This window comes from Psittacula echo, assembly GCF_963264785.1.
Source record: "Psittacula echo genome assembly, chromosome: 3".
NCBI lineage: Eukaryota > Metazoa > Chordata > Aves > Psittaciformes > Psittacidae > Psittacula > Psittacula echo.
This window is the reverse complement of record NC_137736.1, coordinates 64800506-64823949: the sequence shown is the minus strand read 5'-3', so window position 1 is coordinate 64823949 and position 23444 is coordinate 64800506. Positions and strand designations below refer to the sequence as shown.

The following is a 23444-nucleotide window of genomic DNA, read 5'->3' as shown; positions in this document are numbered from 1 at the left end:
TTGAATTTAGCAACTGGCAGTAGCTAAACTGCATTTCAAATTGGTTCCAAAAAAAAATGTTTGAAGGCGGCTTGGGAGCATTAATGATTCTGCCTCAGAGCTGATGAATCTGGAGTACACTGTAAGGAGGAGAGGGATGACATGGCAGTCATTCTGAGAAAGTAGAAGCACCCTGCCATTGGCACGCTTTCCAACAGTACTAGAAATAGGATTTCAGTAGCAAAATAAGTACTTCTGAGGTTTCAGATGAAGAAAGCATACCCTTAACTGCTTAGATAAGAGCATTGAGTTACAAAGTAATCAAATGGCCTGGACATTTCTGTTACTATGCTTAACATCTGAGAATGTTGATAGAACAACTTCACCTCTTGTTTTCTAGTTTTCCCAAGGAAAAGAAAAAAAAAATTGATTTCTTAAAACCTTTTTTATAAAAATATCACACAACATCAGAAACTATGTGAAAGTGCAATTAATTTTACTCATGCAACCACAAGTCATTGCAGTCTCTGTTTTGGCTCTGAACACATATGTGGCTTATCTTTATACACAGGTGATGCATATATATGTATCAGTTCAGAAATAATAGACCATTAACTTCCAGCACTTTTATGCAGCTGGGACTGAGTTAGTTCTGTGTGAGATGACTGTACTCACCTTAGAGCACCTCTAAACCTAGTGGTAAGAAACATATTCTGGAGGCAACACAGAACTTAGGTGGTTTAATTGCTCACCCAAGCCATTTCTCATTCTCCTCTATTACCTCCTTTTTAACACACAGCTGCTCATGCTACATTCCCCACTGGGCAACATATTTAAATGCCTAACACTGGTCAGGCTTACCTAGGTCCTGATCATAGAATCCTAGAATAGTTTGGGTTGTAAGGGACCTTAAAGCTCATCTCGTTCCAACCCATTGGCAGGAACACCTTCCACTAGACGAGGGTGCTCAAAGCCCTGTCCAACCAGGCTGAAGAATGTGATGTTTTTCACAGCTCTCGTTCAGCCTCAGCTAGAGCTAAGACCTATGGCAGCTCACAAAGACCCCAAACCTCAGAACACCCATTGCCAAACATTCCTGCTGCAGGTGAGAGCTGAATGGGCAGCTAGTGGCAGGCCAGCAGCGCACCGAGGCCAAGCCATGGGTATCTTCAGCCCACGGCAGAACAGCACCTGGGAAGCCCCAGGCCCGCAGGTTAGAGCCGTTAGCAAGAGGAGCCTGGCGCTGAACTGCAGCAGCTTGAGATGACGGTGCACTGCATATGCGTGTACCCCGTACACAAACCGCCACCCTTCGGTATGTGCTTGCCCCACAGGACGGAGACATCCACCCGCTAGCCCTCAGCTCTGCACACGCAGCGGACACCAAACACCCCAACCCCACCCTCCTCACAGAGTGACGGCTGATGCACCAGGCAAAACCCCTCCCCTCCCGGGACTCCGCCTACCTCCCTCGCCGGGCCGCCCAGCTCACGTGATGGCGCCTGGGCGGGCCCGGGTGACGTCAGCGGTCATATGACCGACCGGGGCCGTCGCCACTCTCCGCAGCCCGGTGCGCCGCTGCCCCCCGCCGCCCCCCGCCGCTTTCGCCCCTGCCCCTGCTCTGCGCTCCCGCCGGTGCCGCCTCGCCTCGCCTCGCCTCGCCTCGCCACTCCCCTTGAACCCGCCATGGCTCGCGCCCAGGGCGCGTGGCGGCTGCTCGCGGCTGCCGTTCTGCTCGGTAAGGACAGGGACGAGGCGGCTGCGGCCTGCGGCGGGGTGGCGGGCAGGGGGAGCGCGGGCGCGGGGGAAGTCGCCGCGGCCTGGCGTGGCCCCGGGGCCGGCGGCACTGGACGCGGCACCTGCTGTCACTGGAAACCCGCCCGCGGGCGCCCACCTGCTGTTGCTATTCCGAGCCGGTAACTCTGGGCAGGGGGTCCTGGGTCTCCTGGGCGTGGCGGCAACCAGCTGGGCCTCGGCCTGGCGGGGAACTGGGGATATTCCGTCCGTGGGGGTCGCCGGGCACAGCTCGGGGCTGCTGGGAGGTGACGGGTACATTAGGAGATCATCGCTTCCCTTCAACTGCACCGGGTCCCTGCGGCGTGAGAGAGCTTCTGACAGCTGCTGGAGGTACGAGGGTAAGGATGGAGGGAAGGCGGCAGCGGCTGCGCTTGGTGTGGTGCCCGGGAACACTCGTTGAGTATCTGCACTGAATCTACGGACAGCGCTCTGGGAAGATCCTGAAATCACACCTCTGCCTCCCACGAGGCATGGAGACGCAGGAACTACTGATGTCATTGCTGGGAAGTAGCCCTTTCCTATAAAGCATATAATGCTCCATTACTTAATGTCTTTCATCGTGCCATACCGTGAGTGAAATCTGAAATGTCGCTGGGATAGAGAGATTTTAGTGCCTTGATGAGAAGGTTTGTTAGTGCAGCAAGACTGTTTGGTGAGGAAGTGTCTTGCCTGTTTACTAATAACTGTGTTGCTTCAGGTTTCTTGCTCTGAAAGCCACATCATGCGACACTATCAAGTTTCTGAATGTGGCTTTGGCAGCAAAGGAAACCTCTTCAGCGGCCAGCAAAAATACTGCCCGAGTAAAATAGCAGTTGAGCACGGCTATCTGCAGTCATTTTGGAGATTGTGACAGTCTTTAGAACTCTTTCAACTGTTCTTTGGTAGTAAATATCTTTATCATTGTTGATGGTACTTCAGTTTCACTGAGCCCAAAAGGTGTCACTCACAAGGGGCACTGAGTGGCTCAAATATCCAGCCCTTGTTAGCCAGTCTAGTGAGCACAGTGACTTACAGTGCTATCATGCTGGATTTTTAGTTAGTATTGGCAGCTTAAGTGTCATTGAACTGCTGTTGCAGTGAGAATTGTGTGTTTAGCTTATTTAATATAGTTATGGCTTAAATGAAGAATTTTGTTTGCTTTCTAGTTAGGTTGCATAGTTTTTAAGTAGTACCACAGATAATAGGTTCTAGGACTGTGGTAGCTTTTCCCTTGCTTAATCAGTGGTTACAAACATAATTAATTGTGTTAGGTTTGTCACCTTCTGGCATGTTAAATGTGTTAAGTTTCTGCAGCTGAGGCAGCAGACTAATTTATTTTACCACAGAGAAACTATTTACTGACAGTTGGGACTTTGCACCAATGTCTAGTAGCTGGGTGTTTCTACATAACTTTACAGTTTCAGGAATAATCTTTGTGGCGCATACAGAGACTCCTCCTTGGAGTACAGATCACCTCTTCCATTTTCTGCCATAGTGGCAGGGCTTGGGCTGTAGTGAGGGGAGAATTAGGAGATAAGAAGATAGGAGCTGAGTTCTTCAGGAGTTTTTAGCTCATTTGCAGCCTTTTAGTCATCTGAGTGTGGGTAAGGTAATGATCATGGGAGGCTGAAGGATTAGCATGGGTGGGTCAGATGTGAAAGCTTGTTTGACAATGCCTTGACTTTGGGACAATAGGAATTTTTTATTCCTGCAGAATACCTCACCACGCCTCACTTACTGTTTCGGTTTTACATTCACGCTGAGCAGCAAGCACCAAGCTGCATATTTCGTATATCAGCATGAAGTGTTTTGTGATGAATTTCCTTACTAGTATCAAGTGTGCATCTGGAATGAAAAAATTGAGGTAATACAGGGAAAGAGGACTACAGGAAATTAAATGCCTCCCCTCAAATTTAGCTGCTGCTTTTTGAAATGTGGAGGAAGATGGTGTTTGTCTGTTGTTGAGCACAATGGGATGGTTGGATTGTCTGCCAATCCCAACATTGCTGCTTGTGCTCTTTGACTCCTAGAGCACCGGCAGGGTTTTTTTTTTTTCCCTTACCGAGATAACAAACACAACAGAGAACACTTCTGAAAACCTAAGTTTAGAGTCAGACATGGATTTACTATTAGTGAGTAACTAATGGAAGAGTCTGAGATTTGAGGAAGGAAAAATGAGCTTGACCAAGGTAGTGTGATGCCACTTCAGGGTTACTGACGCATAATCCATGTGTTTCTATTGCACAACTCTCGACCGAAGGGGAATTTCAAACCTTGCTACCAATGTAGGGATAGTTGAGAGAAACTTGGATAATAAATTCCTGCCAGTGAGTAATTTGGTGTTGTATTGTTTCACTCAGCTTTGGCGTTGCTAGCTGTATGGACTGAGGCAGAGTATAGATTAGTTTTCATAAAATATAGTGACTTTAATATGCGACTTCCAAAGCATGGTTTTACCAAATGCTGTCCTTAACATTGTGTTTGCTTGATAACTTCCTTAAGAGTGTTGACACAGTCTCTAAGGATCTGAATTTGTGTGCTAGTCCAAGGCTGTCCTCCTGTGATAGGTTACTCAGCTTTGACTAAGGCAGCTTTTCTGACTTAAGAAGTAACTCCTTACTTGCTGAGTGAAAACTCTACAGGCTCCCTGATATGCTGCTTTTACGATATGGTCCCTAGGTTCCCATTCAGGTTGACTAAGAAGTTTTGTCTTTTGTGAAACCAGCTTCTAGATTGTTCTGTAGTGAATAGGGTATTTTCTAATCAGTGGCAGACGATAAACTGAAGGATTGCCTCTAGCTACAGAGGAATCCTACTCAAAGAAAAGATGAGATTGAGATGTTAACTGCTGTTATCTCTGTTAAGCTGTCTCAAAGGTAGCTGATATCTAGCCCTAAGAAGGCACACCTTGCTTTTACTTGTTACAGCTTACCTGCAACAGTTTGTCTTCTCTGTCAGATGTGATTTTTTTAAAAATTCCTTGAGGAAGCTTGGTGCCCTAATGGATTTCTTGGCATTTATTCTCTTAAGCTTGGCAGGAGACCCTTTTGGGTATGACAGTGGCAATAGTTACAACAGCTATTTGAATGCTTCATTGCATTATCTTAATTCTAAATTATATGGTTTAAAATTTACCTTATGTTTTGGTAAATCAGGCTTCCATGGTTTTTTGTGCATCTGACTATAAGATGGACTGGTGTCCTTTTCAATCTCAGGGTAATGGTTTCTTAACCTTTCTGTCACTTGACAGCACCACTGACTCCTGTCAGTATTACTTTCTCTACTGTAATTCAAAGTGTGAGAGTGTTAGCAGCACCCTGGCAGTAGAGTACAGAGTTCCAAATGTGGTTCAGCTCTGCACAGTCGGCACTTACCTAGCTGTTCCCTCTCCAGTGTTCAGGTTTGAGCACAGTAGTCCACACTAAATGTAATTTTCTTGTATTTGTATCTTGTATTGAGTTTTCTTGTATCTGTAACTTCAGTAACTTCTGATTTCTTAACAAGGCAGAATTCAGTCTGTGTAATATGGGAACACCAGTATGTCTTTACTTTCCTTGAAAGAGGTGAGATCTACTCTCTTCTTAATACAACTAGGAGACTATTTTTACTAAGGCAGTCGTATTATCTTTTTTCCAATATCCTTTCCTCTGGTGAGGCCTTGTCTTTAAATTAAAACAGTGCTCCTTCCTCCAAATGTTATTTGAGGCTGCCAGCTGTCTTGAAGGACGTGTGTTAGTTTTGTGGTGTGATACAGCAGCGCTAACCAGAGCAAGTGCAAAATGGACTTGTGTGAATGCTGAAAAGGGTCTAGCCACAGGAGTTCAGACCTTCCAGTGCACTCATGTAATCAGCTGCTGTAGAACCATCCCAAGACTTCCTTCCTCTAGATAGGAAACTGTAAAAAAGCCTCATATGACTAAATGCAATTGTGCAATTCTCTGGCTAAATGGCAAGTGCACAGCTGCTGAATAACCTTTCATTTTTAATGCTTTTGTACTTTTATAAATTTGTTTATAAAGACAGAGGTCATTCAGACTGCAGACTTAAATTGAGAAACAAAATGCTTGCTGCCTTAACGCAAATCACCAATATCAAAGCCATAATCTGAGACTGCATGAATTTGTCTGTTAGTTGACAAGGGTGTATCTTCCAGGGCCGGATCAGGAACTTGATATAATCAGGTGCTGTACCTGCGCACGTGCAGCTGATTCTCTTCTCTCCTAAACTACTTTCATCCATCCTTGAATTAAGCTCTGTTCACCCTTTCCACCACTGTTTGTGTTCAAGTGTGTCCAACAGCAGTTGAAATGGGTCCAGCCTTGTGTTTTCCTATTAGGCTTTCCAGATAACCTGCATTCAGTCTTCAGAATCTCTTGGTAACAGGTGAGTGTAACTCAGTTTTATGAAAACTATCTTTGTTTCACGCAGAGTTGTTCGTGCATATCAAGCCTGTCAATGGATTTTCCTTCTTTCAGTTGCTCCCCAGAAATGTCAGGGTTAGTAAATAGAATGATCTTTCAAAAAATTGCATTTTTATTTCTGTACTATCCCCAGGTAGTATAGATCCTGGATTGTAAGCAAGTGATTGTGACTTGGTCTTCTGAAAAAGGACTTGCACTCAGTGTACCTCTGGGAGGGGTACTTACATTAGAAGACAAGTCATCAGAGGAGAGCATAACTCCTCAGGGATTTTTCCATTCTCTTCTCTGGCATAGATTTAGGAGTCTAACGTGGTAACTAAGGTCACCACTTTGTTCATACTGAGATGATAGGATCCTTTCAAACCATCAGAATGAGTAAATTACTGATAGCTTCTGTACAACAGAAAATAAATGGTCTTTTTAGATAAGAACCAGCATTTCTTATCTCTTTGGATTAATGCCCCATGGATAGCAGTGTTCACTGTGTATACCCTAAGAACCTCTGGGCAAAGGTGCTGGGCAACACAGTAGTGACTAGCTTAGATACAGAATAATTGTGTAGTGCTGGCTTCTGTCAGCAAGCATCCCTTACCTGCAGATTACTGCTGCATAGTAATTACAGGGTAGGCTGTACCCGAGGAGTCTTTGATGTGTATGACCAGGCTGTAGGTGTGATGCTTTGAACCACTGTCGCAGCATATATGGGAGTGGTTAAGTTAGCTGGGCTGCTGCACCCATGGTTTTCCTCCCTAATGCCATAGTCACTTGGTGTAACTGCAGACAGCCCCATTCACAAGATACCTGTATTGCTCGAACTACTGATGATGAGGAATATGTACCCAGGTCGATTTGGGTAGCTTGCTGTCCTTTTTTCCAAGAGAGAGGAAGAAAAATGCTAAGGAGTTTTTTTACTTACACAGGAAACGTAACTATGTTAACAAACCCCAAATTATAAAAAAGTATTGTTTGTGTTTGAGGTCCTTATTGTCAATGTTTCTAATAAAAAATTGAGACAAAGTAAATCATTAACTATAGTAGCCAGAGTCCTCTTTGCAAGCAGACAGTGCAAACAATTACCATTGATATATGCTCAGGTTTTTTAGAGCACAACACCATTCATCTTTCACCTTCAGTAGGTTTCCATTAAATGGGAGAATAACTCAAGGATAGCTGTGCTTGGCTAACAAGATTTCAATTATAATAAGGTTGAAACCTGAAGTCACTTTTGTGTGGTCAAGAGATGAGGAATATGGCCTTCTAAGAGCTGTATTCAAACAGGCTCCGATTTAGATTGTTCAAATGTGCTGGATTGTTTTCTTAACATTGTAGTTTGTAGTTTAAAGCAACTTTTTCTGAGATTTCTTTAAATTGTTATATGTCAAAGAAGTCTTTGTTTTGACTTGTTTACTATATCTCAATGTTGATATGCTCTGTTTGTTTTTTTTTTTTTTTAATGTAGGTATGTTAGATAAGGAAGGATGCTGGATTTAGTTTAAATGACGTAACTAGCTGTTGCTTCACAGTTGTACCTTTGATCTTTTCTTGCATGAGACTCTTAACTTTAGAAAGTTGTAAAGGTATAAAGGGAGAGATTATCCTATGATTTTCAATTGAAAATACATAGCTAGAGTAAATATGTAGCAGCCGTTTTCCAGCACCTATTGAAATACAAAGGAAGCATCTAAACTAAGTGGAAACTCTCTGATGCTGGTACTTTTCTGATGGTTCCTTTACTAGATATCTGTAACATAGTGTTTCCAGCCAAGAGAATAATAAACTTCACAAAACTTTTAGTTTTTGCTATTGAAAAGTCTAGGAGTTCTTCAGCTGTGTGAATCACAGAATGGTTGGGATTGGAAGGGACCTTAAGATCATCTAGTTCCAACCCCCCTGCCATGGGCAGGGATGCCTTCCAGTAGACCAGGTCACTCAAAGCCCCCTCCAACCCGGCCTTGAACACTGCCAGGGATGGGGCATTCACAGCTTCCTTGGGCAACCTGTTCCAGTGCCTCACCACCCTTACAGTAAAGAACTTCTTTCTTATATCTAATCAAAATCTTCTTTGTTTAAGCTTGAATCTGTTACTTCTTGTCTTGTCACTACACTCATTTATGAAGAGTCCCTCTCTGGCATCCTTGTAGGCCTACTTCAGGCATTGGAAGGCTGCTGTTAGGTCTCCACACAGCTTCTTTTCTCCAGGCTCAACAGCCCCAACTTTCTCAGCTTGTCTTCATAATGAGAGGTGTTTCAACCGCCTTGTCATCCTTGTGGCCTCCTCTAGATCTGCTCCAACAGCTCCATGCCCTTCTTATGTTGGGAACACCAGAATTGCACACAGTACTCCAAGTGAGGTCTCATGAGAGCAGAGTAGAGAAGCAGAATCAGCTCCTTTAACCTGTTGGTCATGCTGTAACATACAGTTGGCTTTCTGGACTGTGGGTGCACATTGTCACTGTAGTACTGCCTTTGCTCTAACAGAGATTGTTGTCATACAGGGTGCTGCAGTTTATTATGAGGAGCGTTTAAAGTCTGAAGTTAAGAAACTGGAGGTCGTACCAGCTTTTGCGTTGAATAGCAAAGAATGATATTGTTACGAGAAGTACAAGCAGTATTCTCAAGTTGTAGATATCATAGAATCATAGAATAGTTAGGGTTGGAAAGGACCTTAAGATCATCTAGTTCCAACCCCCCTGCCATGGGCAGGGACACCTCACACTAAACCATGCCACCCAAGGCTCTGTCCAACCTGGCCTTGAACACCGCCAGGGATGGAGCATTCACAACCTCCCTGGGCAACCCATTCCAGTGCCTCACCACCCTTACAGTAAAGAATTTCTTCCTTATATCCAATCTAAACTTCCCCTGTTCAAGTTTTAACCCATTACCCCTTGTCCTGTCAGTACAGTCCCTAATGAAGAGTCCATCCCCAGCATCCTTATAGCCCCCCTTCAGATACTGGAACACTGCTATGAGGTCTCCACGCAGCCTTCTCTTCTCCAGGCTGAACAGCCCTAACTTTCTCAGCCTCTCTTCATACGGGAGGTGCTCCAGTCCCCTGATCATCCTCATGGCCCTCCTCTGGACTTGTTCCAACAGTTCCATGTCCTTTTTATGTTGAGGACACCAGAACTGCACACAATACTCCAAGTGAGGTCTCACGAGAGCAGAGTAGAGGGGCAGGATCACCTCCTTCGACCTGCTGGTCACGCTCCTTTTGATGCAGCCCAGGATACGGTTGGCTTTCTGGGCTGTGAGCGCACACTGAAGCCATCTCATGTTCATTTTCTCATCGATCAACACCCCCAAGTCCTTCTCCGCAGGGCTGCTCTGAATCTCTTCTCTGCCCAACCTGTAGCTGTGCCTGGGATTGCTCTGACCCAGGTGTAGGACCTTGCACTTGGCATGGTTAAACTTCATAAGGTTGGCATCAGCCCACCTCACAAGCGTGTCAAGGTCCCTCTGGATGGCATCCCTTCCCTCCAGCGTATCAACCGAACCACACAGCTTGGTGTCATCGGCAAACTTGCTGGGGGCGCACTCAATCCCACTGTCCATGTCACCGACAAAGATGTTGAACAAGACCGGTCTCAACACTGATCCCTGAGGGACACCACTCGTTACTGGTCTCCAGCTGGACATTGATGAAAAAATTGAGCAATGGTTTATGTAACTTAATTAGAAATATTCCCAGGGCAGATTAATTCAAGATCAGTTTGCTTTTCTGTATTCCTGACATTTTGACTGTAGGCTCTTGCTATTTGTGGGCTGGTGATGATTCATGCGTTAATCACTAGTCCACACTTAAACTGCCTGAGCAAACTCAACAGCTGCTTTCTTGCAAAGCCCAGTGAGCTGTTCCTCTGCCCTACAGTTGCTGCTGGAGTGAAAAGTAGGCAGGACCTTCCTTCCCTCAGTGTCTTGATTTGTTGTTCTGTGTGTGTTCTGGATTTTCTTTGTTCCTATGTCCCTTGTGTTTCATTCTTTCATCCACATTCCTTCAAGACCATGGGAGCAGATGATGCTGCAGCACAGGTGTTGCTGTTATTGCCATCAGCTTATGCACAGTAAAGCAGCCCTCTTGCCACTTCATTGAGGACAGCTCAGTGTCTCGTGCTGGATGCATCTGTCTCATCACTGACACTGCATATCCAGCAGCTGCTGAACTCTTATTAAGGAAAAATGGGGTTTTATAGTTTGTTTCACAATAACGAAATTGGGATTCGTAGCATGGTATGAACTTAACCTGGCAAGAATTTAGCAGCTAGGCAGGTGGTATTTCCTACTGTTTGTTCACACCCCTTATTCTCTATTATTGATTTGTAATCTCTTCATTCCTGGTATCTCTCTCCCATTTAATGCTTTCTGGTATCTCTGCACTGTTTTCTGTTGTTCTCTGAATCATCTGTAGTGTCTGTCACATTTTCCTTTAGGTCAACAACATTTTTCTTAATTGTTTTTCAGTCTTTTCTTTCTTCTGCATCTATTTTTAAAGCTGTTTTGATTTTGTTGTAGTGCTTTTTTGTTTTTTGGCATTGTTTTTTCTTTTGCTGCCTATTACTTGTTTATTTTTAGCTTTAAAATTGCCAAGACTTTTAATAGCTATCAAACAAGGGAGTCAGCGTGCACAATGAATGTTTTCATTCTAGCACATTTTCCATTGGTAGTGTTAGTTCAAGTAGCCGTGGACTTTATTCCCTGCCTCTACACTGTTTTCTATGCTGTGCCAGAAAACTTCAAGAAAGCATAATCAGATTGCTGTTGGGAGAACAAGTGCTTAGGTAAAATGTAAACAAGTTCCAGATGTAAATTAAAATCGAAGGAAACTTTGCAAGTTGAAACTTCCATGCGGAGGAGCATCGGCTGTTTCTAGTGCTGCTCTGAACTGCAATAAGTAACATCATCTTTGTGAATACATGTTTCTGAATGAACATTGAGCTGCACAGAAGGGCAGATGTACAGTTTTGGTTTGAAACACCAGTTTTCTACACTATCCATTCTCAAGAAATTTCTCTCTTCTGCCTATCTCTGGTTTCAAGTCTGGACTCTTCAAACAACTGGGTAAAGTGTACGGATTCCAGCTAAAGCTCTGCCTCCCTTTGGTGCTGAGGAGAGGGTATAGTGTTGCTAAGGCGAAAGAAACAAGGGAAAATGCTTGCTGAGTGCCAAAGAAATTGTTTCCGCTGTATTCCTGCAACTGAAGGGCCTTCTATCAAAGTCCAGCTGTCAGGAGTCAAAGTTTTCCTAATAATAGTCTTGCACCATAGTTTTGGAGTGAAAAGTTTTAAAATTGGGATTTGCTTTTTCAAAACTTCTTGGGGAAGGAAGCTAGCTAATGGATAATCCCTCGACTGAACCTTTTTGCTATATCAGCAGCTGAATGGATTAGTGTGTTTGACTCTAAAGCTTAATTGCTGGAGATAGAATGCTTTATGTTTTGCAGATGCTTTTTTTCTTTATCAGGTTTTTGCAAGACTGAAGTTGTTGGAAATGCAGGCTGGTAAAGCGGTAGCATGAGAATCATGCAGGCTTTCTGCCGTGAGGTTTGCTTTGGCTGTGTGTGTGGTGACAAGTTAAGAACCAGAAAAAAGAAAATTGAAGAACTTGGAAGACCTTGGTGTGATTTCAGATTCAGGCGTGCTGTCCAGTTAGCCCGTACTGCAAATGAAGTAAGAGATAAACAGCTTTTTCGGCTGTATCCAGCCTGCTGCAGCACATTCCCTTAGTGAAGCTTCATTGGCAGTGGATGCTGGTCTGCTGTCAGAAAGGATAATCCTGTGCTCCTCTTGCTGTATGTTCTGACCCTGTTAAGTCAGTACTAGTGTGGTCAGTTGTACTGGTGGGCTGGAGAGCAGTGATGGGGGGAAAGCTGTGCTTTTGTGTGCAGCTCAGTCTGAGGTCAGCTTAAACCAGTCAGGAACACATAACCTCTGCCTGTGTCAAGGTCTTGGCCCCCATCCTCCTCTCAAGCGCAGAAAGCGTGATGACAGTGAAGCGAAGTTCTCCTGGCAATGGTGTCATGCTCCATCGTCTATTTTTGGCAGTCCCTCCAAAACAGCAGTCAATCCAAGCTTTCTTAATGCTGCATTCAGGGCATGTACAGCTGAGTGTCCTGGTACAGCGGGAGCGAAGGCTGTGTGATGTGTTGTGGGGGGAAGGCTGAGTGCTGTAGGCATGCGAGATCATATATGCTAAGTCAATTCTGGCTGAAGCTGTGTAGGATGAACACTAATCAGCTGCCTTGAACACTATGACTGGTTTTTGTTGCAAGCTTTTCTTGCCCTCTGAGGACCCAGCATGTCAACAGTTTTAGTTTGGGTGGCTTTGTCTTTTTATACATGGTGTTTTAAATTTGCCCTCTGTGCATTAGTGATGCTGAAGGTAGTATAGAGATCATTAATACAGGAATTTCCAAATGAAACTGTTGTTTAGGATGTACTCCCAAATGTAGAGTTGTACATATTTCTCTCTTTGCGATCAAAAAAAAAAATAAAATTATATGACACAAAATTAACCACTTGTCATTCTTAACAGGCTTTTTACAGGCTTCCTCTTCATTTGAGGTGAAAGATCAGAGTGGCAAGATCTGCATAATTGCTGATATGACAGTAGCCTTCTCAGTGGAGTACAAAATCAATGGGCAAAAAGAGGTAAGGGGAATATTTCACTGTTTGTCTCTAATTTGTGTTTATAAAATCTGTGGTATTTCTGCAAGTGCACAGTACTTAAACTTTGGGCAAATATCTAAGCGTAAAAACCACTTCAGCAAAGATGTGCTCCCTTCCAGTCATGTTGCATCAAGTTATTATTGGAGCTTCTTCTAATTAAACAGCATTAAGGCTGCCTGAAACCACCACAAACAATACATGTGCGTAATTAATTTTGTGACTGAAATACCACTAAATGGTAGCTAAAATGGCTTTCACTGGAACTGTAAAGATCAGTCGACTTCTGTGAACTTGGTTTTACTTACATGGACTAAATCTGAACTGAAATGGGTGTTGGCATGTAACTTTTAAATTTGCCTGAAATCTGTGATCTTCTTGCTTAGCAAGTCTCTAGATTTCAGTGCATCTACAGACCAGTGCAGTGCTTACAAGTTGTTCCATGTTAACAGCATAAGCCTGTTATTGAAAAGTTGAGAATTTTTATTTACAAGTTCTCTGCTTTTCAGTTTACTTTCTTGGTATCTTCACTACTGAACAGGAATTGTTGATTATTTATAATCTCATTGCAGCTGCATGTTTTGAGGCACTGTTACTGAAGATGGTTTTTTTTCTCCTAGCAATCAGTATGATGTGGAATTAAAAACCAAAAAAGCTTGTTACTTTGCCAGTGGTGCACTGGCTGTGTGTGTTTTGAGCTATATTGCATAGTTCACTTTTTCAGTGGTACAGATGGTGTGCAATCCTCCTGACACTGGTATATAAGTTTGCATTCAGAGGTGACTACTTTCATAATGTGCTCTTGGCTGTTTCTTTGTGTAAGCAATAAGCTCAGAACTTTTCAGCAAACACTGTATTGATCTTCAGGTATCATGTTACTTCTCAATATGAAATAAACTCAAAAGTATTTTAGCCAAACTACGTAGGCTGTACCACTTGCTTTTGTTTATATTCAATTGTACTACAAGAAGCAACACTTAAATTTCCTCCTGTTTTTTTTTTTTACGCATCCAGAGTTTGCCAGATTTGATTCACCTTGTACGAAAGTACATGCAAATTTATAGTGCTAGTTTAGTGGGGGCTGGGAGGGAAGTCTAAAAAGTGCAGTTATTACTGTTTTATCCTCAAATTTCAGAAGGTAATATTCTTAGAAAACTGAGTGCCAGTAACATGCTATTTGCTATATACTGGTATAGAAGTAGACATAGCACATATGAACATCAGCTCTTATGTTTTGTAACAGTTTCATAGGATATTTAAAAAGCAGTAAGCAAAAGCTCATTTACATGTGTGTTGTTTTCTACCCCACAGTTTGCACACTTCTTTCTTCCACAAAATGCTACAGTAGGCTCACAGAGCTCATGTGGTAAAGGTAACACATCTCATCCACTACTGGTATTGGATTTTGGAGCAGGACATTCATTAAGTCTGAACTTCTCAGAACTTGCAGACAAGTACCAAGTTGAAGAGCTAGTTTTCCACTACAATCTCTCAGATGCAACTTTATTCCATAACTCAACTGCAGGTAAAATGAAAACTTCCTGTTCTTATTGCATAACCCTTCCAGATGTAATACTGACTTGTTTCTGTAAATACTTTTACATACTAATGCAATGTAATCTTTTTATAGGAGTGAAGACAGTATCACATAAAACTATTATTCAGGCATATATGGGCACAAAATACAGATGCATCAGCTCCAAGCAAGTCAGTATGAAGAATGTGAACGTTACTTTTAGCAATGTTACTTTGGAAGCCTATCTCACAAATGGCACTTTCAGTATGAACAGTAGGTATCTTGTAGCAGAAAATATACTTGATGAGCTAATCTTTCCACTAATAGATTATTTCTAAGTCCTGACTCATCATATTTAGGCAGGTACAAACTGGATCTGAAGCTCTCATAGCAGCATTTTTTGAAATGAAGGGACCTGCTTCAGGTTTTATCTGTAGGGTTGTCAGCATCCATGACTGGTAGATAGTGCACTGTGTTCCCATGGGTTTTATACAGGTATTGTGGAACATTCCTTCTGTTCATGAGTATTTATGGATGTAAACATGCGCTGCAGTAGGTCAGCTGGGCATATGGCCAAAATCCTTGTTTAAGAAGTATCTGATAACTTCCAAGTATTATGTCTCTATCGAAGTGATTTGAACTACTCACTGTGTGCTCTGGGGAAAATGAGTGATATAATGGCAGACAATAGAGAACTAGTTTATAGGGAACAGATCTGTATGCCTTCCTACAGGAGGCTTTATGTAAGCTGCAACAGTGATGTTTTTTCTCTGACTTGATCACAAAGCGACTTTGTCCTGATTGCCTGTATTGAAAAGCGTTTTGTAATTTCACTGCTATAATGATTAGAAGACAAGCTACTTAATGGAATGTTCAAGTCCTTTGTTTTTGTGGCAACATTCTTCAAACCTGAAGAGCCATATAAACTGATCACCCATGCTGTTGTCTTAAGGAGTGACAAGTCTTTGCTTTGCCTTGGGGCAAGTAGAAAGCCTTTATCTTCTGTGGAAAGTGTAGAACTTTTCTTATGCTGCTAATCCATTTTATGCACCTGTTAAGTTGAAATGAATCTTAAAAACTAGGGTAGTCAGTGCTCACTTGAGACGGATGCATTGAACAGGTGCCTTCTGCTCAATGCATCCATACATTGAACAGGTGTATATCCCATATCTCTGAAAAATGCCTTGCCTGATGCACGATAATAATGGCATTGACTTACTTCATGGCTGCCTCACATGACTGGCTTGGATTTCAGTGTTTATCCTCTCTTGATCAAATCTTTTCCATGCAGTAAGCTGGTTTGCAGCAAAGATGTGGGCCTACATTTTTCATTTAAAAAAAATAAATTAAAAAATCTGATTTCTATTATTCCAGTCTTTTGAACTAGCTCATTTTTTAATTGATATCTTGATCCTGTTATCACACCAGATAAACCTAAGTGATCAGTTATCAGGCTTGAACATAAGCCATGATACTGGAAAAAGCTGGTTTACGTATCTACAAAACTTCAGTAAAATCTCCCTACTGTGTAATACTTTTCCTTTTAAGCTGGCCTGTTACCTGTTCTTGCGTAGTCCTTTGGTCAAAAAAAAAGAAAAAAAAAAAAAAATCAATATTGCATTATTTTTGGAGGGTGCTCTTTATGCAACACAAGGTTGTCAGCATTTTGCTTTATTTTCTATTCCTATACTTCTGTTTTAGATTAATATAAATGCTTTAATTTGCCATGATCACTTCTCCATGTTTGGTTTTCTCCATCCTGAGGGATCACTGTCTTGATGAAACTATTGATCCTCAGAAAAAAACATTTTCTGTAATCCTGGGGTAGACACTAGTCTGAGTTCAAGCTATTGCTTTGGGTTTTTTTGTTTGTTTGTTTCCACATTCCTGTTACCCATAGTGCCATGCAGTTTTTTCTTTATCATTCCTAAGTTTTTATTACTGTCTTGAGTCTGCACCTAGATATCTTTTTTCGTTCCCACTGCAAAATGAGCTCATTCATGTGGGAGATTGGAGGTTTTTTTAATTCAGATAGTTGAAGAATTCTCACTCTATCTTTTTTCATTTTTAAATCTTTTTGACCCTGGAATCACATTGTTCTTTGAGATCAGTTCATTCTTTCCATTCTTGTGGGCTTGAGGCTTCGCCTGTCCTTGTGGTAGCTGGTTATTGATAAACTTTGGATCTGGGATTCTCCCTTGCCTCCCCTCTCCCCAACCCCAGCAACTCTTCCGTTATAGGATATTTCTGCTGGTGATTTGGGCAGAAAGGAAGGGAAGGGATGTACAGTCAGTATCTGGTGTATCTGTATCACTAGAGGCGGTAACTTCTCTCAGTGTACCTAGAAGTTAGTGGCTGAGGTTATGGTAAGGATTATCTGCAGCTCTGAAGAAAAGGAGGCTTTCATTTTATGTGTGTTGGTAGTTCTGTCAGCTGCTTTCCTGTAACTGTCAGAGAAAGGCATAAGAATTTGTCTCATCTTCAGTTTTGTCTTGAAGAGTTACTATGAGTTGTGCTGTAAATCGGTTCAGTAAAAATACTGCGTCAAGACTCCACCCAGGGCAGACTTCCACTCAAATTGGTTTGGTTGCTTCCATCTCTGCCAGCTTGAGTAAGAGGCTGTACATGCAGAGATCTTGCAGATGGAAGGGAAATTCTCCATTGAGATACAAAGTAATGCTGCTGTTGGGTTTATTTTGTGAAGAAATGATCACATTTTGGGACATGACCAGTATCAGTCTACAGAAGATAGGGTCACTCATCCATTCATCCACATTCCCTCTGCTCTGACTTTCCATAAATGGAGTAGAAATAGGAAAGCATGCTGTGTTGGAGTCTGTGTGACTTTAGGTGTGATTAGAGTCCCCTGTTCTGAGCCATAATTGAAAGTTCAGTTGATGTTTCAGTGTAGAGGCTGTATCTTAGATATCTGGTATCTGCAAGGATTAAATTTTAGAAGTAGGCCTTTTGAGTCAGAATTGACTGCTGCTGCAGTTTGTTATCCTTACAAAGTTGCAAGCTGTTATCCCTGACATGGGGAGATGACCTTCGCTTAGAACATGGAAGCCTCTACTACAGTAACGTCTTTGCTCTGACCTTTGGTTTTGGCTTGGATGTTCAATGCAGGAGCCTCGTTGGCTCCCAGATCAAGTTAAGATCTTGCTGCCAGGTGTTTCTAAGTACTCTGGCAAATAAATCTGAGTCACTGCTCCTTCTGTCTTCTTTTGCCTTGGAAGTTGCTGCTGAACTGGATGAAAAGAGAAGGCTGTCTTGTACATCCATACTCAGCCTTGTTACCCCCCTGGTGTGTAGCTGCTAATGCAGGACAAAAGGGGGGATTGACTTGAAAGGATATAGTAGAACATTTGCCATCAGAAGCAGTGTCAGGTCCAGTAGCATTTTAATGTTACAGTGGATATTGCCAAAATAATGACATGGGGTCCTCACAACCTGGTAATGTAACTGAGGGAGAGAGGGGAAGGAGAACAACGTATCTCCTTGGAGACCACTTTGAACAGTGGGCAGGAGAACTGTTCTTCTGCTTCTAGCATGTAAGTGCCTAGAGTGTCTGAGCAGTAGTTCTAGCCTTGCTGTGAGCATACAGCAGGAACACTGGCTCTGTCAGCATAGCAGTATGTTATTTATCCTGACTTGATGGCAAAGTGAAATGACAGACATGAATGAAAGCAGATGTAATCACTGTGAACTTCTGTAAATAACAGCAGAAGTGTCACTTTCACATGCCAGGCTTTAAAAATGTCTCAAACTTCGTAACGAGTTCAAATAATGCTTTACCATCACATTTTTCAGCTTTTATTATCTTGTATTAGAATAAGCTACTTGAAATTCTGTCCTCCTTTCCCTTGAGGATTAAAAAGGTAGAGCATCCCACAGCTTCATTTTATTTTTTCTTTTTGTAATGACTGTTTTCCTTTCTTTCCAGAGACAGAATGTGCTGAAGATATGGTCTCTACTACTGCTGTAGTGCCTACAACTCCTAAACAGACTACTAGCCAGGTTCCAACAACAACTAGCCCAGTGCCAACTGTATCACCCTCAAATCCTGCAGTTGGTAAATACAATGTGACTGGACCAAATGGAACCTGTGTACTTGCCTACATGGGGTTACAGCTTAATATCACCTATCTAAAAAAAGATGAAAAGGTATATATTTTTTTTCTTTCTTCAAAGCCTTCAGATTTGAAGACTTGGTAAATTATTATAGGTTAACTTTTTTCTTTTAGAATCACATTTCTTTGTCGTGTTCATCCATGATAGTACTCCATTTGAATTGCTTAACTTTGACTAGACTAGTGACAATTCAAAAGGTTCTCTTCTACTGAAAGTGGTAATTTTTTTGTCCAGTAAGAGTGTTAGACTTTTCTGTGAGATCCAATACATGTACATGGCTGTTCCACAGAAGCAGTCAAAAATTATCAAGATACGAGTGGGGGGAATCCTGTTATCAAAGATGCTGTCTAAACAAGGCTTTTTAAACTGTTAAAAAAAAAAAAAATCCAAGAATTTGGCCTGAGACACCTGAATGAAAACAGTGTGTGACTATTAGAAGGGAAGGTTATTACTGTTATAAAACTGGACAGGTTTGTGACTTGGTTAACTTCCAGCTAGCACCGGGGAGGCTTGGGTTTGACATTAATGCTTATGAGCTACTGGAGGGCTGATTTTGACAGCAAACATGCCTCATGGATTATGTAAGGTCCAGCCTGGTACTGGTTCTTTCCCTCCATTTTTGATGCAAAGTCCAGCTTGCCAACCCCACAGGCAAACCTGGTACACACTAGCTGGGAAGGCAGAGCAGTGAGGAGTAATCCCAAAGGGACTGCTGAAGGTCCTCAATAGGAAACAACGACCAGGGGTCGGCAAACTTTGATGTTCAGTAAAGCTTTGTTATGAAGGACTTCTGATCACAAGCTGATTACAAGGATTTATCTGATATAATGAGGACAAGTGTGGGCAAATATACAAAAGCAACCATAATTGAAGCGGCATCTTGGTGTTGAAGGACTTGGTGTGGGGAGGTGGTATCTGTATAGGATTTAGGTGCTTAATGCTGTATGTGGTGATGCAAAGGAATCCATTGCATTTTTGATGCCGATGACTGAGAGGTAAGACCAGGAGCACTGATAGCTGGTATGTGGTTGTACACTAGCTGGTTATGAAGGCAACTGTGTTTTAGCCACCTTAATTGCATGAAATTCCCTAGCCATGTATTGTGTGGCATTCTAGCTGTGCTGGAACAGCTGATTTTACTGTAATGACCAGTGAGGAGCTGGCAAACAGGTTTTTGAAAGTCAGATAAGGATCAATAAAAAGCTTCTGAAAGGTTTCCAGTTGACTGATTGGGAAGTGTATTTAACTGACATCCTTTTGCAGATACAGGACAGTACAAAATCATGTCCCATGGGCAAAACTAAAGCATTTTGAACTGAAGTGACTAGGAAGATGCCTGTGCTTACACGTGGTTCCCTTCGTTATGTCCAAGCAGTATTTTATAGCTTCTTGTTCCCTGTGTAGTGGTTAGTGATGTGTTTACTTATGATGCTAGGACCAAGGAAGTTTAGTGTGGAGAAAGCAGCAGGTTATTGGCTGCAGAAAGCTTTGTTAGGCAAAGATGCCCTGTGTTCTCTGTGCCAGCATGGTAATGCAAGTGCAACTTACATGTGCAATTTATGGGCTAGTGTATCTGGCCAGTCATCTGTAATATGTAGTGTGCATGTAAGCATAAGCAAGCCAGAAGTCAGCTGAACATATGGTGATGTGTTAGTCTCTTTGAATGTCATAACTGATCCTCTTCTCTCATAGATGGGTTTGGATGTGCTGAATTTTATACCACATAATACAACTTCTTCTGGGAGATGCAACAACATGTCTGCCGTCTTGAATCTGACCTTTGAGAAAACAAGGGTTATCTTCCACTTTGCATTGGTAAGAGTCTCAAAACAAGCTGTAGGATCTGCAGGACTTTTCACATGGGGAAGACTAACGGGGGCAAGTAGGAGAGAAAAAAGATGTGACTGAAGGAAGGGAAGTAAATACTTCCTTTGCTTTTAATACTAGGATTTAGAGGGTTTCATACTTGGTCACTGTTGTGAGGAAAGAATATATATATGTATGTATGCATGCACACATACATATGTATACACATGTATTTTGGTTGGAATGGGAATTTAAGATTGTATTGACTACTCTAAAGCTTCTTGCCCAACCTGGGAACAGTGTGTGACAAGTAGGCATCTCACTTAATCAATCATACAAGCCTGGAGCTGGATTTAAGTCCACATTATTATTCTGTGCACAGCCCAAGGGCCACGTGTGCCTGTCTTATGGTCTCCTATGGTGGCTAGGAGTCCAGTTTCCCACAGCCCTGTCCCAGTGCCATATTAGTACTGCGTATCCTTGAGGATTGAATGCACCATGTTTGTCAGAGCTTCATGCTCCTTTTAATACTTGTGGGATTGATCAAATTGTAATCACCCTGACCTGTTATTATTAAATGAGTCTCCACATCTCTGTGGTGTACTGACCTGCTTCAAAGCTGCATCTGTAGCACAGGTGAGATCACTTAACTAACCTGGTTAAAGCATGGGCAGGACTATGCCACTGGTGTGGGAGTCAAGTAAGCAGCCTCAGGGGTGATGGTCCCTTTTGCCTCCCTATCTCCCCCAAAGGAGTAGTTTCTCAAGTGCATCCTCTTTTTCTGGATGCTAATCCAAATTGTGGACTATCTTTTGAAAACCTTTCTCAAAATGCATGCAGAATTGAACCTGAATGTTAACAGCTTATGTTGTACATCATTAGCTTAAATGACAACTACTGGATGTTTTGGTTTTTCTTATAGAATGCAACTGCTGAAAAATTCTTCCTGCAAGGTGTGAATGTGAGCACGACTCTGCCTTCTGAAGCAAAAGGTAGGGACTTTTAAGAAGTCTACCTTCAGTGACTAATTCTGTAAATATTAAGGGTTGCTTGCATTAAATAACATGTTAGAAATGTCGGGGATGAATGTATCAAATTTAAAGTCTACAAGCTTACAGCTTCTGCTCTTCAGGTTTCTGTAATAAGACTTTCTCTTATACAGTCCCAAGATTTGAAGCATCAAACAATAGCATGAGTGAGCTGAGAGCTACAGTAGGGAACTCCTACAAGTGTAGTGCAGAGGAGAATCTCCAGGTCACGGACAAAGCCCTGGTCAACGTATTTAATGTTCAGGTCCAGGTGTTCAAGATTGATGGAGACAAATTTGGGGCAGGTAAGAGGTTTACATTTTGGGAATGTAACATTTGTGGAGTACACTTTAATATAAACATATTATTCTGTAGTCAAATGTCAGCTTGTGGGTGTTACCCTTAATCTCTGCGTGCCCCACTACAGATGTTGGGGTGGTGGGATGGTAAGATGTTGTGAGCTGAGGCTAGCATGAGAAGTATGTAATAAAAAGCTTTGAAATAACTAGGACTTCTTCCTTATGGTCCAGAGAAGAGCTAAGGAAAAGTGTTAACTTTCTCTTGTAACTGTGTACAGAAGGTCATATGAAAGGGGCAAGTTCTGGGAAGTTACCAACTCTTTTAGTTAACACTGTCCTTTGTGATTGTGGTTAAAGCAAAATAGCTGTGGGAGGAGTCACATGAATATATTTGTGACAGCTGTGCTTGTATATAGCTTAGAGTAATAGCTCTTGAGAAGGCAAGAATTACTCTAGATCTCTATATTGTGCATACAACTAGTATGAGAAAGACTTCATCCTGAACGATCATGGTGAACTTAGCTTCCTTTTTGTTGTTGGCAAGTTAACCTAGATGTGAACTTGAGCCAGTTGTAGCTATGTGCTGAGAGCAAAAGCCTGAAGTTCTGGATGTAGCTGTCTGTTGGTGCACTAGTGCTTAACATCGATCTTTTTCTCTCTCTCTCCAGTGGAAGAATGTCAACTGGATGAAAATAACATGCTGATCCCTATAATAGTTGGTGCAGCCCTTGCTGGTCTCGTTCTCATTGTCTTGATTGCTTACTTGATTGGCAGAAAAAGGAGCCATGCTGGATATCAAACAATTTAATGACTTGCACTAAAATCCAGTGTAGGTGAAAAGCAATTGCAAAAGGCTGGGAAAACTCCCCAACATGTTTCCCCTGAGCTAAGATTGATATTGTAAGGGAACACCTTTTCTTGCAAATTGCTTCTTCTTTAAAAGTCTGCTTTATTAAATGTGAAATCATCTTGCAGCATTTAACTATGCACAAAGAAAATAACTTCTGAAGATTCTGGTGTTTAATTTTGCTAACTAGTTGAAATATTTACCCACTTAGAAACAAGCTGAAAGTTTTTAAAGGTGCTTTTTTTGCGGAATTGGCATAAGGTCGTGTCAGCTAAAGATTCCAGAGAGGGATGTTGCTAATTCACACTGACTCACTTTCAGAGCTCTTAACAAAGGGAAAAGGTTAGTTCTTTGTTCTGCTGCCATCCAGTGATGATGTTAATTATACTGATGATGCATTTAAAAACAATTTAGTAACAACTGACAAAATTGAAATTTAAAATCTAAACTCCACCTTGTCTCTTAGGTGTGTATTTTTTACTAAGCTTTAAATGCAATGCCTAGCATATGCAGGGTGTGAATGATGCAATACTCAAACCTTACAGGAACTCTTTATGATTGGACAACTCCCCTGTTTGATATTTTTGATGCTACACCAGCTCATTAGGAGCTGGTATTTTTTTAAAATGGATGTTATTTTTATTTACCTTTTTTTTGTAAAGTGATTTCAGTCTCTTCTGTTGGAAGGTCCAGAGAGATCCTGTTACTGCACACGTGTACAATATAGATCTCAATCTGCTGATTCTCTTGCTTTCACCTTGGCTGGGGTGTTGTACACTTTAAGGATCAGTTCTTATGTATGCATTGCCTGTAACAATGCTAATAAAGACACTTTTTTTCTGTATATCTTAGTATTGCTGGTCACTCTTTAACCCAGTGGTCAAGTGTTTAAATGCTGAAGTTTTCGCTTGGCTTTATTTGGGGAGCTTTAAGCAAATCCTTAATGTGGAGTTATGTTAAACAAGTGCTTAAGTTGTTT

The 23444-nt window shown here is 42.0% G+C and overlaps 1 protein-coding gene across 5 annotated transcripts; it reads left to right on the top strand.

Moving 5' to 3' along the window:
• The first annotated feature begins 1497 nt into the window (after nucleotides 1-1497).
• On the top strand, nucleotides 1498-23309 carry LAMP1 (lysosomal associated membrane protein 1). Of its 5 annotated transcripts, none has more exons than XM_080612341.1 (9): nucleotides 1498-1717; nucleotides 12708-12823; nucleotides 14150-14363; nucleotides 14469-14627; nucleotides 18298-18518; nucleotides 20178-20300; nucleotides 21214-21283; nucleotides 21454-21624; nucleotides 22287-23309. In XM_080612341.1, the coding sequence occupies exons 1-9, from the start codon at nucleotides 1513-1515 to the stop codon at nucleotides 22424-22426; spliced, it is 1419 nt and encodes a 472-aa protein (XP_080468467.1). In that variant the 5' UTR covers nucleotides 1498-1512; the 3' UTR covers nucleotides 22427-23309. The 5 variants fall into 5 exon arrangements, with proteins under 5 accessions (XP_080468467.1, XP_080468470.1, XP_080468468.1 ...); XM_080612344.1 differs by lacking the exon at nucleotides 1498-1717 and adding an exon at nucleotides 1762-1895; XM_080612342.1 differs by lacking the exon at nucleotides 1498-1717 and adding an exon at nucleotides 1973-2345.
• The last annotated feature ends 135 nt before the right edge of the window (nucleotides 23310-23444 follow it).